Source organism: Sorex fumeus, unplaced genomic scaffold (assembly GCF_029834395.1).
Source record: "Sorex fumeus unplaced genomic scaffold, SorFum_2.1 ptg000065l, whole genome shotgun sequence".
In the NCBI taxonomy this organism is placed as follows: Eukaryota; Metazoa; Chordata; class Mammalia; order Eulipotyphla; family Soricidae; genus Sorex; species Sorex fumeus.
The window spans coordinates 2,020,827-2,037,364 of NW_026606122.1; the positions used below are offsets into that span (position 1 = coordinate 2,020,827).

Sequence of the window (16,538 nt, forward strand, 5' to 3'; positions counted from 1 at the left end):
CTGTCATCCCAGGGTCCTAGAGGACGCCTGGGGCACTTATGCGGAGAAAGCCAAGTCCTGGGTTCGAATACTGGCGAGTTAACTGACCTGGGAGGGGAATAAGACCAGCACAGCGTTGGGGACAAACAGGAAGATGCTCAGGGCTGCTTTTATCCCAGGGTCCTAGAGGACATCTGATGCATTTGCGCAGAGAAAGCTAAGTCCCAGGTTAAAAAACTGGTGGGTTAACTGACCTGGGAGGGAAAGAAGACTGGCACAGCATTGGGGACAACAGGAAGAGGCTCAGGGATGCTCCTCTTTTATTTCTTGAGATAGTGTTTTCTAGTTTTCATTGTCTAGTCTATCACCTCAGAATTAATTGATTTTTCTGAGGCAGAATTGTTAATGGGATTGTTCTTTTAATATTTTTCTCTTCTATTTAATTATTTACTTTTAGGAAAGTCATGGATCTTTTTGCATTAATTATGTCTCACTATCACTCTACTATTTAAAATCTATTGTTTCTAGGAGTTTTGTTTTTGTAGAATCTTTAGGGTTTTCTAAATATAGTTACTTGTCATCTGCAAATAGTGAAATCATGACTTCTTTCTCATTTGGATGTCTTTGATATCTTTCCCTTGCCTAATTGCTATGGCAAGTATTTCCACTACTATAATGAGTAGGCATAGTAATAGTGGGAAACCTTGTCTTGTTCCTGAGCTTAAGGGGAAGGTTTTTAGTTTTTCCCCATTGAGTATAATGTTTTCAGTGGGCTTGTGGTAAATACCTTTGACTATGTTGAGGAAGGCACAAGATTTTTTTATTGAAAGAAATTTACTTAGACCCCCAAGACTTCCCCCTTAGCATGCACAAAATAATGTATTTTATATTGCTTATTACAATAAAATGGTATGTGGAATTATTATAGTTAAGTAAAACTTGTGAAAGTTGTTATATGTCATGATAATATTATTGATGTCATTTCCTGAAATAATAAAAAATAAAATTTACTTACAAAGATATGAGGGTGTGAGAAAAAGAGGAATATGTGTTCAAGAGAAAACACAAGCTTGAGAGAACAAGCCTATATTCTCCATTCTTATCTCCTATTATCATTTTTAGTGAGAAATCTATTTTTTCATATGTAAGTGTTACTTATCCTGCCCTTTAAAAAATAGCCATTTTCTTTTTTTTTAAATTTTATTGAATCACTGTGAGATAGTTACAAGCTTTCATGTTTGGGTTACAACCACATAATGATCAAACAAACATCCCTCCACCAGTGCACATCCCCCCCCACCAATATCCCCTGTATATTCCCCCTTTCTCACCCTCCCCGTGCCTCCATGACAGACAATATTCCCCATACTCTCTATCTACTTTTGGGCATTATGGTTTGCAATACAGATACTGAGAGGTTATCATGTTTGGTCCATTATATACTTTCAGAACATACCTACCATCACTTTAAAAACAGCCATTTTCTTTTGTGATGGTTTTCCAACCTTTTTACCATGAGCTGTGTTTATCATTGAGGTCTAAATGGGCCTCCAATAAAGACAAAAGGTTAGATTTTTGTTTCCTGATATATATAGCCACTCTTTACTATTGTTAAAATTTATAATTTAAAAGAAATGTTATAGAGGAAACCTATCTTGAAGTCTGAGGGCCTAGATCAACCCACTCTCAGTGGTGTTGAGTCCAGCTCTGTATGCATGATAGTTTGGTGCTTGGGCACAGTTATGAAGTGTTGCTTATGCCCGCTGGTGCTGAAATGCATTCAGAGCTATCCCTGGCTGTTCTAGGGGTATGAGGGAACAACACAGGTGGAGCCAGGGAATGAACTAAGGACCACATACATACTAAGCATGTGTTCTAACACTTGAGATATATAATGCTCACTGAACATTTTGATTCATTATTTCAGGACATAAATGGTTCAGGAAATTTTTTTTATTTAAAAGTATTTCCATTTCTGGCTGCGGGCACTCTCTCCTCATTCACCAGGTACTCGCCAAACGCCAGGGCCCCTTCCCGGGCCTGCACAGCTAAGTAGATCCCCTGAGAACAGCCGGTTTTCACCCATGGTCTGCGTGGGATGGGAATTGAGGCAGACCACGCGAAAACAAAGCTGAACTGCTCTGGGAACTCTCTCCTCTTTAATCAGGTACCCGCCCGGCACCAGGGCCCCTTCCTGGGGCCACAGCCGCTAAAGAGGCCGCGAGTTATACTCCCACTGCATATCCCATAGGAACCATAAGTTACCCTCTTAGATGGAACTTTCATTAGGTTAGGTTAACCACGAGAAACACAGTAGCTAATAATTCATTAAGCACATCTCAATTCATTCTGCATCTCAAGCAGAATACTAACAGTGAGTGTGAAGGTCTAAACCACACTGGTCACAATGATAAAACAACACAAAAGCCCACCAAGCTTTCTTATTGAAGAGGCTAGCCCAGAAGACACCAATAGTAATGAAGTGCTAGACAACCTCTCTGACAAGGAATTTAGAAGGGAGCTACTGAAGATGCTTAGGGAGCTAAAAGAAACAATGGAAAGCAATGCCAATAAAAGACAAGAGGGTTTGAATGGAGAAATGAGGAAAATGCAAACAGAAATATCAGACCTGTAAAACCTGGTACCGAATTGAAAAACTCAGTGAAAGGCCTCAGAAAAAGAGTAATAGCTGCTGCAGACAGAATCAGTGAGTTCGAAGATGAAGTCCAGAGACTCTCCAGAAGAGAGTTGAAAATGGAAAAGAGACTCACAAATCAGAAACAGATGTCAAAAGAACATCATGATGAAGCCAAGAGGGGTAACATACGAATTATTGGAATACCAGAGGGACAGAAAGAAAACCCTGATGAAGAAGAAAAGACATCATTGCTACAACGTTTCCAGAGCTGAAGAAAAATGACACCACATTCAGGAGGCCCAAGGTTATCAGCTAGAAGAAATCTGAATAAAAATACCCCAAGACACATCCTGATCAAAATAACCAAAACCTTAGATAGCAACAAAATTCTGAAAGCAGCAAGATCAAAGAAAGAAATTTCCTATAAAAGAGCATCCTTAGGATTAACAGCTGATTTATCTGATGAAACCCTCATGGCCCGAAAACAGTGGTGGGACATAGTAAAAAACTCAGTGAAATAAATGCCTTACCGAAAATACTTGACCCAGCAAGACTCTCATTCATAACAGAAGGAACAGCACACAGTTTCACAGACAACCAACAGCTCAGGAACTTCATAGACACAAAACCATAGCTACAAGAACAACTAAATGGGCTACATTAAGAAAAGACAAGCCCCTCAAATACACCAAATACCAAATTTCAACAGAAAAATGGGACAAAAGCCGATAACAATAATCTCTCTCAACGTCATTGGGCTAAACACACCAATTAAAAGACACAGAGTGGCAGGATGGATTCGAAAATTGAACGCAACATTCTCCTGCCTGCAAGAAACACATCTCAATAGTCAAAGCAAACACAGACTCAGAGTGAAAGGCTGGAACACAATTCTACAGGCAAACAACTCCCATAAAAAAGATTGGTGTAGCCATCCTAATATCAGAACACATTGACGTGAGACTGAAAAAGGTCACAAGAGAAAGTGAAGGCCATTTCTTATTGATCAAGAGATCTGTACAACAGGAAGAACTTACAATACTACATGCACCTAATGAGGGACCTGCAAAGTAATTATAACAACTACTCATAGACTTGGAAAAAGATATTGATAGCAACACAATACTAGTGGAAGAATTCACCATCACTTTATCACCCGTTGATAGATCAACCAGAATCAAGCTTAGAAAGGACATACTTCATCAGAGGGAAACAATGGAAGAAAGGGACTTAATAGATATATACAGGACACTTTGTCATCAAAAAGCTGAATACACATTCTTCTCAAGCATACATTGAACATTCTCCAAGATAGACCACATGCTGAGCCAAAAAACATACCTCCATAAAATTAAGAAGATAGAGATTGTGCCAGCAATCTTCTCAGACCATAATGGCCCCCTGGCGCCGTGTAATCCCATCAACGGCCAAGACTCTGAGACTATAAAATCCAGCTCCCGGACGAGAACAGTGCAGTCTTCTGCCCCAGCGCCTGGCTGTTCCTCGCCGAGGCCCCTTGGAGGGGAGTGGGTTGAGCTTTCCTCCCCGCCCCGACCAGGGCTCTGGCAGCCAAAGACCTCCAGGACCAGCCACCACCATGCTGAGACCACTCTCCACACACATGAAGGTACTGGCAGAGGGACAAAGCCACGTGGGTTCCGGGGCCGAGATCTCCAAGCCTACTCGGACTGGAGTCGAGCATCATCCACCCAGATCCTCCAAATCCCAGTAGTCGGGGGTCACACCCACCACCTGGCACCCTTGTGCCGTGTAATCCCATCAACGGCCAAGACTCAGAGACTATAAAATCCAGTTCCCGGAACCGCACGGCCGCGAATGCGTCTTATCAGGACATCATTTTATGACATCTTATTATCTCATTCCTACTTTGGACAAACTTGCAGGCTATCGAATGTAGCCTGCCCACAGGGCAGAGTCTGGCAAACTCCCCGTGGCGTACCAAATATGCCAAATACCATTAACAATGATGGGTCTCATTCTCCTAAAGAGCCTTGAATATAATCTCAGGGCTAGGATTAAAGAGACGTTACTGGGGCCTGCTCGAGGCAATTCACGAATAACAGGATGATGAAATGATGAAAAAATGATGAAAAATAATGCGCTGAAGTTAGAAGTAAATCGCACAAAAAACAGAAAACTAAATCAAACACCTGGAAATTAAACAGTTCACTATTGGACAACGAATGGCTTAAAAAGGAAATTAAAGAGGGAATCAAAAGGTTCCTGGAAATGAACGAAAATGAGGACACGAGTTACCAAAACTTATGGGACACAGCAAAATCTGTGTTAAGAGGAAAGTTTATAGCTCTACAAGCATTCCTCAGGAAGGAAGAGCGAGTCCACATAAGTAACGTATGCTCACAGCTTAAGAGTTTGGAGAATGACCAACAAAAGTAGCCCAATCCGAACAGGAGGAAGGAAATAATAAAACTCAGAGCAGATATTAATGAGATAGAAACCCAAAAAACAATCTGAAAGATCAATGAAACCAAGAGCTGGTTCTTCGAGAAAATAAACAAGATCTATAAGCATCTAGAAAAACTCAAAAAGAAAGAAAGAGAGAAAACACTAATAAACCGAATCAGAAATAAAAAGGGGGTCATTACAACAGAAACTTCAGAAATTCAAAAGATCCCCAGGGAGTACTTTGAGAATCTTTATGCCACGGAACATGAAAACCTAGTGGAAATGGATAAATTTCTAGATTCCTATAGACCCCCAAGGCTGAACCAAGAAGACCTGGAATACCTGAACAGACCTATCACCATCAAGGAAATTGAAATGGTAATAAAAAGTCTCCCCAAGCACAAAAGTCATGGCCCAGATGGATTCACTAGTGAATTCTTCCAAATCTTTAAAGAGGACTTACTCCCAATCCTCTTTAAGCTTTTTGATGAAATTGAAATATTAAAAACACTTCCGAACAATTTCTACGAAGCAAATATCACCCTGATAACAAAATCAGACAGATAAACCACGAATAAAGAGAATTACAGGCCGATATCCCTGATAAACACAGAGGCAAAGATCCTCACCAAACTATTAGCAAATAGAATCCAATGACTCATCAAAAATATCATACACGATGCCCAATTAAGATTCATCCCAGGGATGCAAGGATGATTTAACATTCGGAAATAGATCAACATAATCCATCATATCATCAAAAGAAAAGATAAAAAAGCACGTGATCATATAAATAGATGCAAAGAAAGCATTTGACAAGATCCATCACCCATTTATGATGAAAACCCTTGCCAAAATGGGGGTAGAGGGGACTTCCCTCAATATAGTTAAAACCATCTACCACAATCCTACAGCAAGCATCATCCTTAATGGGAAAAAACTAAGAGCCTTCCCTCTAATATTAGGGGTGAGAGAAGGATGCCCATTCTCTCCACTGCTGTTCAATATTGTACTATCGTTATTTCAATGGTGGTTAGGCAAGAAAAAGTTATTAACAGCATTCAGGTAGGAAAGGAAGAAATAATGCTCTCAATATTGGCAGATGATATGATACTGTACTAGAGAACCCTAAGATCTCTACCAAGAAACTCCTAGAAAGAATGGCCTTGTATAGTAAAGTTGCAGGCTATAAAATCAGTACTCAAAATTCCATGGCTTTCCTATACGAAAACAGTGAGAGAGAAGAAAGTGACATGAAAAAAACAATCCCGTTCACAATTGTGCTCCAGGAAATCAAGTATCTAGGAATCAGTTTAACTAAGGAAGTAAAGGACCTGTACAAAGAAAACTACAAAACACTATTTCAGGAAATAAAAAGAGGACTGGAGAAAATGGAAAGATATCCCCTGCTCATGGATCAGGAGAATTAACATTGTCAAAATGGCAATAATTCCCAAAGAATTGTACAAATTCATTGTGATCCCTATAATGATACCCATGACACTCTCAAAGAAATGGAGCAAACATTCCTGAAATTCATATGAAACAATAAGCGCCCACAAATAGCTAAAGCAATTCTTGGGAAAAGGAAAATGGTAGGAATCAACCTCCCTAACTTCAATCTCTACCAAAAAGCAGTAATAATTAAAACAGCATGCTAATAGAACAAAGGCATTGATGTAGACCAACAGAATAGGGTTGAATATACTGACATCTCCCCTCAAACATACGATCATCTAATCTAAGATAAAGGAGCAAGAAATGTGAAGTGGAGCAAGGAAAGCCTCTTTAACAAATTGTGCTGCAATAACTGTATGGCTACATGCAAAAAATGGGCTAAGATCTCTGCCTAACACCATGTACAAAAGTAAGATCAAAATGGATTAAAGACCTCAATATCAGACCGGAATCAATAAGGTACATTGAAGACAAAGTTGTCAAAACCCTCCATGACATTGTATCTTCGAAGATGTCACACCACTGGCCAAGAAAGTGAAAACAAAGATAGACAAATGTGACTTTCTTTAAAATAAGAAGCTTCTGTACCTCAAGAGAAACAGTGACCAAAGTACAAAGACAGTTTACATAATGGGAAAGGATATTCGCCAAATACACATCTGACAAGGGGTTGATATCAAGGATTCATAAAGTACTGGTTGAACTCCACAATAAGAAAACATCCAACCCCATAAAAAATGGGGAGACTTTATGAACAGAAACTTTATCAAAGAAGAAATCTGAATGGCTAAAAGGCACATGAGAAAATGTTGTACATCATTAATCACCAGGGAGATGCATATCAAAGCAACAATGAGATACCATCTCAGACCACATAGACTGGCCCACATCCAAAAGAACAAAAGCAACCGATGCTGGAACAGATGTGGTGAGAAAGAGACCCTCCTTCACTGCTGTTGGGAATGCCGACTGGTTCCGTCATTTTGGAAAACAGTATGGACGATTCTCAAAAATTTAGAAATTGAGCTCCTATTTGACCCAGCAATACCACTCCTTGGAAATTATCCCAGAGAGGCAAAAAAGTATAGTTGAAGTGACATCTGCACTTGTTTGTTCATTGCAGCACTCTTTACAATAGCCAGAGTCTGGTAAAAACCTGAATGCCCTAAAACAGATGACTGGTTAAAGAAATGTTGGTACTTCTACCCTATGGAGTACTATGTAGCAGCTAGAAAAGATGAAGTCATGAAATTTACATAAAAGTGGTACTACATGGAATGTATCATTCTAAGTGAAATGAGTCAGAAAGAGAGGGACAGTCATAGAAAGATAGCATTCATCTGGGGAATATAAAGTAACAAAATCGGAGACTAACACCTATGGTTAGCCTAGATAAGTACCAGGAGGTTTACTCCATGGCTCGGAGGCCAGCCACACATGCTAGGGGAAAATACAGCTCAGATACAGAAGGGTGTACCAAATAAATGGTGTTAGGTGGATCCTCCCAGGATGGGAGAAGGATGCTGAAAGTAGACTATAGACTGAACATGATTGCCACTCAATGCCTCTTTTGCAAACCAAATCACCCAAAGTGAGAGAGAGAACAAATGGGAATGCCCTGCCACAGAGACAGGGTGGGACGGGGGGATGGGAGTGAGAGGGATACTGGGATCCTTGGTGGTGGAAAATTGGCAGAGGTGGAGGGATGGGTACTTGATCATTGTATAATTGAAACCCAAGCACAAAAATTTGTAAGTCTACAACTGTACCTCATGGTGTTTCACTAATAAAAATTTTTAGAAAGTATTTCCATTTCCCTATAAGTATATTAGGCTTTTTTTCATTTTGTCTCTCTTTGTTTCTCTTTTTTTTTCTCACATTTTATTTGATAAGTGCCTTTTGTACTATGGTCATTTATCTCTGCATGTTTGTTTTTTTAAGTCTATTTTTATTGATTTTACCACAATTTTATGTCTAGAGTTCTAATATTACATTTTAACTTTAAAACAAGTAAATCTCCAGTTAATTCTCAGAGACTCCAATATCAGTCTTCTCCTTGCACACAGTTTTTAAAGGTGTCTTACTTTTCTCAGAGGGTTTTTTTCTTTCGTAGAAGATCATTTATTAAATTTTCCAGGGCTGGTTTAAAGATCATGAATTTACTTAATGTTTTCTTGTCGAAAAAGCTTTTTTTCTTTTTATCACTCCTGAGACATCTGAGTGCTAATCTAGTTGAGTAGAATATTCTTGGTTATAAGACTTTCCATTAAAGACTTTGAATATGTCATATTATTCTCCTCGGGCCTATAGAGTTTCAATTGATATCTCTGTTGTGATTGCTATGGAGTTTCACTTTTATGTGACTCTTCACTTCTGCTCCTTTTAGGATTTTGATTACATCCTCTCTTTGTCTATTGATATTTAAATTATAGTGTGCCTTGATGTGCATCTGCCCATTTTTATTCTGTTTGGGGGTCTTTCAGCTTCCTATTGCTGGGTATCTGTAGCCATCTCACTTTGGGGAATTTTGAGTTATTATTTTGTCAAATAAGAAATCTTTCCCTTTAGACTTAAAGATACGTTGTAAAGTGCCAACAAAGATACAAAGGCAACATATTGGGAGAACTGATCCACACAACTGAAATAGGATGCCAGGAGTGAGAAGGAGTGTATTTGGGGTGCTTGGAAGAGGTAGGGGATACACTGATGATGGGTGTGGTGTTGTAATTATGTGTATGAGAAACAATTTAATAGCATTGTAAACCACAAAATCCCAATTAATTTTTTGAAGTTTTAATGATCAGGAAAAATATTTTACCCTTTTATTTTTCTCATAAGGAGACATTTAAATACAAACCAGCAGCTATTTGTAACTATCCTGCCTGATATTTTTCTCTACCGTTAAAAGATAATGGACAGAAAGTATACATGTAAAATTTGTAATAACTGTTGCATGGAGGGAGGCAGAAGGGGCATACAAATGAGAAGGGTATAATTTATTTATTTGTAAAGTTCATGAAGCACAGATCACCCAGAAATAATTTATCCTAATTCTGGAAAGTAGGTGGGGACATGATATGAATTATAAAATTATCTGAGTCTAACTCTTTGAAGTTATTTCATAATTTAAAATAACCAAAAACAACAGTTGAAACTAGACAACCAGAGTTGTACTCTAGTATATAGTACATTAATTCTGACCACTACAGATGGGCTTTAGAGTTAAGCTGCTTATGCTTAAATTCAAATATTATAGCTAACTTTCTTCATAACCCTTTCTTCAGAAACTGGCACATCCCTCAATTTCCATACTGTAAATCAGGACAATAATAAATCCTTGAACAATTGTAAGGATTAAATTATTAAAATATGACAATATTTAAAATGGTGCTTGACCTTTAGCATGTACACAGTAAGGATGAACTATCACTACTTCATATTATTATCACTATTATTACTTTTACTGCATATGCTGTTTTGTGGACATTTTAAATTTTCCATGTATGATGTGATTCAAAATATGAAATAATCTGCAGTTCTTCCTTGTTTTATAAAACACTTATTCATTGTTTTGCAGGGAAATGGCTCATTCCAACACTAACTTTATATGGGCAACCCCCTTCCATCCTTGCCTTGCACTAGACTTGTCAGGTTGCAGAGCAGTTTCTTCTCTTGACCTTCTTGAAGACTTCAAGCACTCCTCAACAAGAACTGAAGGAACTTCAGTTTATGAGGAAGGGAGTTCAGTGGCCCCCATTCCTCGACCATTGCGCAGCCGTGCCTTCTCTGAGAGCCAAATCAGCTTGGATTCCCTGAGTTCCCAGGTCTGGGGTCAGCACCAGAGAGAACTTTTTACCAAAGTTGATGAAAACCAACCAGGGCCTCAGGGAACCAAGAAGAAGGCCTTTCCTCCCCCTCGCCCTCCTCCTCCAAATTGGGAGAAGTACAGGCTCTTCCGTGCATCCCAACAGCAGCAGCAACAAAAGCAGCAGCAGCAGCAGCAGCAGCAGCAGCAACAACAACAACAACAACACTCACAAGAGAAGATAGAAGTGGAGGAGGAGGAAGAAATGGTAGAGGGTGATCAGGAAGAAGAGCAAGAGGAAGAAGTGGCAGAAGAAGAGGAGGAGGGAGAAGAGCTGCCACCCCAGTATTTCAGTTCTGAAACTGCAGGTTCCTGTGCCCTTAATCCTGAAGAAGTTCAGGAAGAGCCATCACCCCTCCGCTTTGGACACCTGGAAGTCTCAAGACATGCTTCACAAGGCCTCACAGTAGAACAAGGATCCTTTGCTCTCCGTTGCAGCAATTCATTACCTCCAATAAGGGGCCAGTTGGAACCTCAAAGTGAGAAGGCTCACCCCCCTCACTATTATGGCATCAGTGGACATTGGAGAACATCAGAGCAGGAAGCTAATAAGTCTCCCACGTAAGTATTTATGAAAGACAATATATCCCTGAAGTAGCAAGGAGCTTTAGTGTGCATTCCACCATTTACCAGCCGTGTGTTTTTAAGTTGCTCATTAAAACTTCCCAGACTCAGTTTTCTGACCTATAAAATGGGGCATGATGATATTCATTCCACATGGCTGTTGTGTATATGATGATAATCTATGGGAATGAAATAATCCCATGTCTTAACCACCCGTGTCTTAATTGCCTTAAGTAAGTGATAGGTGATGATTTTATCTCTATGTATCACTATAAAAATGCAATGCTATTACTAAGCGTCTCTATAAGTCATGCATCGGTTTCTAATATCAGGAGGCATTTGATCTTTTTTGCCAAAAATAAGCCTTTGCTTGAAGACTGGCCCAAGTTCTTCCTTGTATATGTTAGATTTCCAGAATAAGAAATAAGATCATGACCTTACCTGACTCTGTTCCAGAACCTACCTGAATTTTATAAACTCTTTTCCCATCCAAATATCAAATGCTCTCCTTGAGTTGAGTACATTGTTCCCTGATATATTCCTTTCAGCTGCTAAAGAAAAAATTTCCTCTTCCTCTTAGGCAGTCAGGCCTACTATTATCTGTCCCTTCACCATGCCAGTGCTCATCTGCATGCCCCAGAGATGGTATTGTCTTTGATACAAAATCATATGAGCTTTGACTTTCAGCATTGCCAATCTTCCTTTGAAACTGATCCCACTCACTGCTAGCTGTGTGGGAGGCAGGGATGTTGGAAAAGTGGGGACATATATCTATAAACTATACTATATTTAAAGTGTTTTCTTTGAATCTCTTCCTAAGAATAAACTTGTCTAAAACTTGTTGTTATTAGGAGTGCCTTGTTATGTCTTTTGCTGACAAGCAAATCTATTCCATGGCTATCTGTAGTTAGTTGAGAATTTTTTTAGCCAGAGATGTCACAAGCATAGCATTTAGATGGACTGGCTTCCAGAATGTGTGAGAATCTTTTTCAGATCTCTAGTGGCTGCATCTCAAACTACCCATTCAGCTGAGGAGCATTGATTTTGTAATTAGAAAATATTTTGTAAAGAGTTACTATAATTATCGACCACAGCAAAGAAAAATGAAAACAACCCAGCACATAGTAGGTAATTAATAGTTCAGAAGAAATAATACATCAACAAATGTACATATATTAAGTTTTTGAGTGTGTCAGATATAGTCATTCTTAACTGTTAATTTATTTCATCCTTCTAAAAGTCTATAATTAACAGGTTATTATTCTCATTATTTGACAGATAGGAAATGAAAGCTGAGCAAAACAAAATACTAACTCACTCTGAATTGCAAAGCAAATGTTCAAATACAGTATGTCTAACAAAAGATCCCTCCTAGGCAACCTTTCTTATAGATACCTTGTTTTTACATAGACCTGGTCTTTCTAAGGCCCTCATTTTTCCTGACAGCAGTGTGAACCAGAAATAACTACTAAAAGCCCAGCTTTACCACTTTGTACTTCCTGATGCTTTTAAAAGCCTCCAACCAGGAACTATCTCTTTATTATGGGTAAGAACAATAGTTCCAAGTAAAGTAATTCAGTAACAATCAATGTGTGCGACAACAAAGTGTTTGTAATGTAGGATGGGCAAAATGCTCCTTCTTAAACTATGTCAGATCAGTACTATGGAAGCTACACAACCAAATAAGAGAAAATGCCTTTCTGTATAGTATGTTGAAAGTGCCAATTTCTGCCCAAGGAAGTTTCTCTGTCACCTATCCTAAAGCTAACCACTTAATTACGAACATATAATTTTAATGAATCACCATGAGATACTGTTACAGACTTACAAACTTTCAAGATAACGTTTCAGTTATACAATGATCAAGTACTCATTCCTCCACTAGTGCTCATTCTCCTCCATCAATGTTCCCAGTATCCCTCCCGACACCCCTCATCACCTTTCGCCTCTGTGAAGGCACATTGCCTCTTATGCTGTCTCTCTCCTTTTGGGTATTATGGTTTGCAATACAAACACTAAGCCACCATCATGTTTGGTCCATAGCCTACTTTCAGCACACATCACCCATTGCAAATGAGCACTCCAACCATCATTTACTTAGTGGCCCTTCTCTATCCAAGTTGCCTTTTCCCCAGCACATGAGATCAGCTTCCAAGTCATGGAACAATCCTTCTGGCCCTTATCTCTACTATCCTTAGGTTTTAGTCTCCTATTATGTTATTTTATATTACACAAATTAGTGCAGTCATTCTATGTCTGTCCCCCTCCCCCCGACTCATTTCATTTAGCATGATACTCTCCATGACCATCCACTTACATGCAAATTTTATGATTTCATCTTTTTCTAACAGCTGCATAGTATTCCATTTGTGTAGATGTACCCAACAAAGCCTGTCAAGCTCCCTGTGGCATAGTTGATATGCCAAAAACAGTAACAACAAGTCTCACAGTGGAGATGTTACTGGTGCCCACTCAAGCAAATCAATGAACAACAGGAGGGCAGTGCTACAATGTTACAGTAGATGTACCAAAGTTTCCCTAACCAATCATCTGTTCTCAGGAACTTGGTTTTTTTCCAGATTCTGACTAACAGTGCTGCAATGAACACACAGGTTCAGGTGTCATTTCTACTGTATTTTTTGAATATCCAGGATATATTCCCATAAGTGGTATTGCTGGATCAAATGGGAGCTAAATTTCTAGTTTTTTGAGAAACGTCCATATTGTTTTCCAAAAAGGCTGGACCAGTCAGCATTCCCACCAGAAGTGAAGGAGAGTCCCTTTCTCCCCACATCCATGCCAACACAGGTTGCTCTTGTTTTTTCATATGTGTTTCAGTCTCTGTGGTGTGAGATGATGTCTCATTGTTTTGATCTGCATCTTCCTGATGATTACTGATGAAGAGCATTTTTCGTGTGCCTTTTAGCCATTTGGATTTCTTCTTTGAGAAAGTTTTGTTCATTTCATTGCCCCATTTCTGATGAGATGCTTTTTAAATGTACCTTCATTCACCTTGGCACTATAGTCACAGAAAAGGAGACTATCACTAGAGATCTTAGAACTTATGCTGAGAACTTTTTTTTTTAATTTGGGGGCTTCCCAGCAGTGTCAAGGCTGCTGTATCTGCAGTCCTCAGGAAATCACATGGTGCTGGTATTGAGCCTATAAGCCATGTCAGGCCTCTACTTCAGCCACTGTGCTCTCTCATTAGTCCTGGGATTGTTTTTCATTATTATAAAATGTGAGGGGAAATGTTGGTTTATGAATAGCTCTGGCTTGTGGCTGCAAAATCAGTTACAGATGCTTCTTTGAGTGATGGAGATTTGAAGATCAATATTCCCAACATAGTTAACATTTTTGCTTGTTAACTATTGACAAACATTGTTCTAAACATTTTGGAGTACTAATTGACTTAATCTTCACAGCAGACCTAGGAAACTGGTATTATTAGTCCCCTCCATTTTTTGTTTGGGGGCATGCCTAACTGTGATCAGGACTTACTCCTGGGTGAATGCTCAGGGATAATTCCTAGCAGGGATCAGGGGACCATATGGGGTGCTAGAAATTGAACCCTAGCCAAATACAAGGCAAGTAGCTTACCCACTGTACTACATGCCCAATTATTTTGTTGTTATTATTAGTCCTCTCAACTCTTTTTATTCCTCTCATATGTTTTAAAAATTTTTTATTTGTGCATGGTGGCTTACAAATTTACTTATTACCAAGTCTCCTCCATTTATTCCAGATGAGAAAAATGAGATATAAGGACATAATCACTTGCAAAGATCACAGATAGCCAGACCCAAGTTGTTTGGCTATGTGCCTATTACATCATTTCAGAACATCAGGGATGTCATGAAGATTCTTTTTCAGACCCTTGAAGAGTACCAGGTTGTATACAGCAGAAATTAGTTTTAAGAATTTGTAAGCAAGATTAATGTCAGGGGCAAATATATATGTGATATTTTATATCTAAAATGCATGGGGCCAGAGAGATAGTACAGTGTGTAGTGTACTTGCCTTGCACACAGCTGACCTGAGTACAATTCCTGGCATTCCATAGGGTTCCCTGAGCACCACTAGGTATAATTCCTCAATGATAAACCAGGAGTAACTACTGAGCATCTCCATATATGGCCCCAAACAAAAAAATAGCAAAAAAAAATACTCCCCTATCACAGACAAGTTTAATCAGAGTTTTTCTATAAAAGTTTCCCACAAACTTTTCAATTACAAAATTCTCTAATGCTTATAGAAGCAAGATATTGGAATTATTGCATGTTTGCGATGTCCAAGAACTCTGCTTCAAGTACAAGTTTAATTGGATTGATTTATGATCTCCAGGCATTTTTTTCTCAATGCCATGATTTTTATTTTCATATTCAACATTAATTTCAGGTTATGTTCTCATAGATCTCCTATAATACCTACCCTGTTTGTGAAGATAAGATGAGGAAGGACATCCTAGAACATAAGAGACTAATATGATACATGCCTGTGTCTGGTGGAAAACTGAATTAGTCCATTCTTTTTTAAAAAAATTCCAGTTTTATTGAGATATCATTAATGTACAGTCAGATACTTATACCCTCTTTTTTGGTTTTGAGGTGACATCATCAGCAGTTCTCAGGAGCTACTCCAAACTCTGTGCTTGAGGATTATTTCTAGCAGTGCTTCAAGAGCCATGTGGTACCAGAAATTAAACTTGAGCCTCCCACATTTAAAGCATGCAATCCGAACTTTGAACTACCTCTCTTTCCCTGTATCCTTCTCTTTTGAATTCAAAATTTTTGTACTTTCTGCCAGCGTGTTTTGACTCAGAATTCTCATTCATGCCCAAAACATTTTTTCTTATAGGACTTTCCTGTTTGATATACTCATATTTCCTTCAGGATGTTCTTTCTTTTCTATTATGTAGCTGTACTCCAGACAGGAAGTTCTTTACATGATGTCAAGTTGTCTTCCCTGAAACTGCATAGCATAATGGCTAAAAGTATAGATTGCAGAATTAGGTCACCACAGTTCTGCAGTTTATTGTTGGGTGACTTTCAGAAAGGCACTTTATATTTTAGTGTTCTGTGTTTCTAATCTATGGAGCCATTGTCATAAGCATTAACTTTTATATCTATCTCTACACTCAATCACATCTTAGGCATAGTAAGTAATATGTGACTGTTTGTTAATAGTATGTGTTCATCAGTTCCCATATTACCTTAAAATCTACATGTGAAATGAATGTCGAGAATGAGGAATACTGACACACCCAACTTTCTTTTTTGTGATGAATTAGAAGACAGTATGTCATGAATCATTAAATATCTATGGAGGCTTTTTAACCATTGTTTTTTACCTTTATCTAAGAGCTTCAGATAGTTGTAAAAAAGACTAATGATTTCTACTGTTTTTCCTTTTAAACTGCTAGAAGTTAGCAAAGGGTCAGTGACACAGACAGGTGGAGAGTGGGGATGGCTGATAGGCAACAAGAATATACTGAGGGTTGACCTACCCTCTGTGAAGTGATTTTCCCCTCACCGAAATCTGACACTGAAGTATTTCTTTTTGTTTCTATCCTCACATCAGACCAGAAGCATTGAGGACAGAAGAGCC

The 16,538-nt window shown here is 38.7% G+C and overlaps 1 protein-coding gene across 1 annotated transcript in view; it reads left to right on the forward strand.

The window, feature by feature from the left end:
- The window catches only part of SHROOM4 (shroom family member 4), a 388,903-nt gene that overhangs the window by 359,635 nt on the left and 12,730 nt on the right, over nt 1–16,538 (forward strand). The window contains exon 6 of the mRNA XM_056128650.1: nt 10,080–10,928. Coding sequence (XP_055984625.1) covers nt 10,080–10,928 — 849 coding nt within the window. The remainder of the gene's footprint in view (nt 1–10,079; nt 10,929–16,538) is intronic.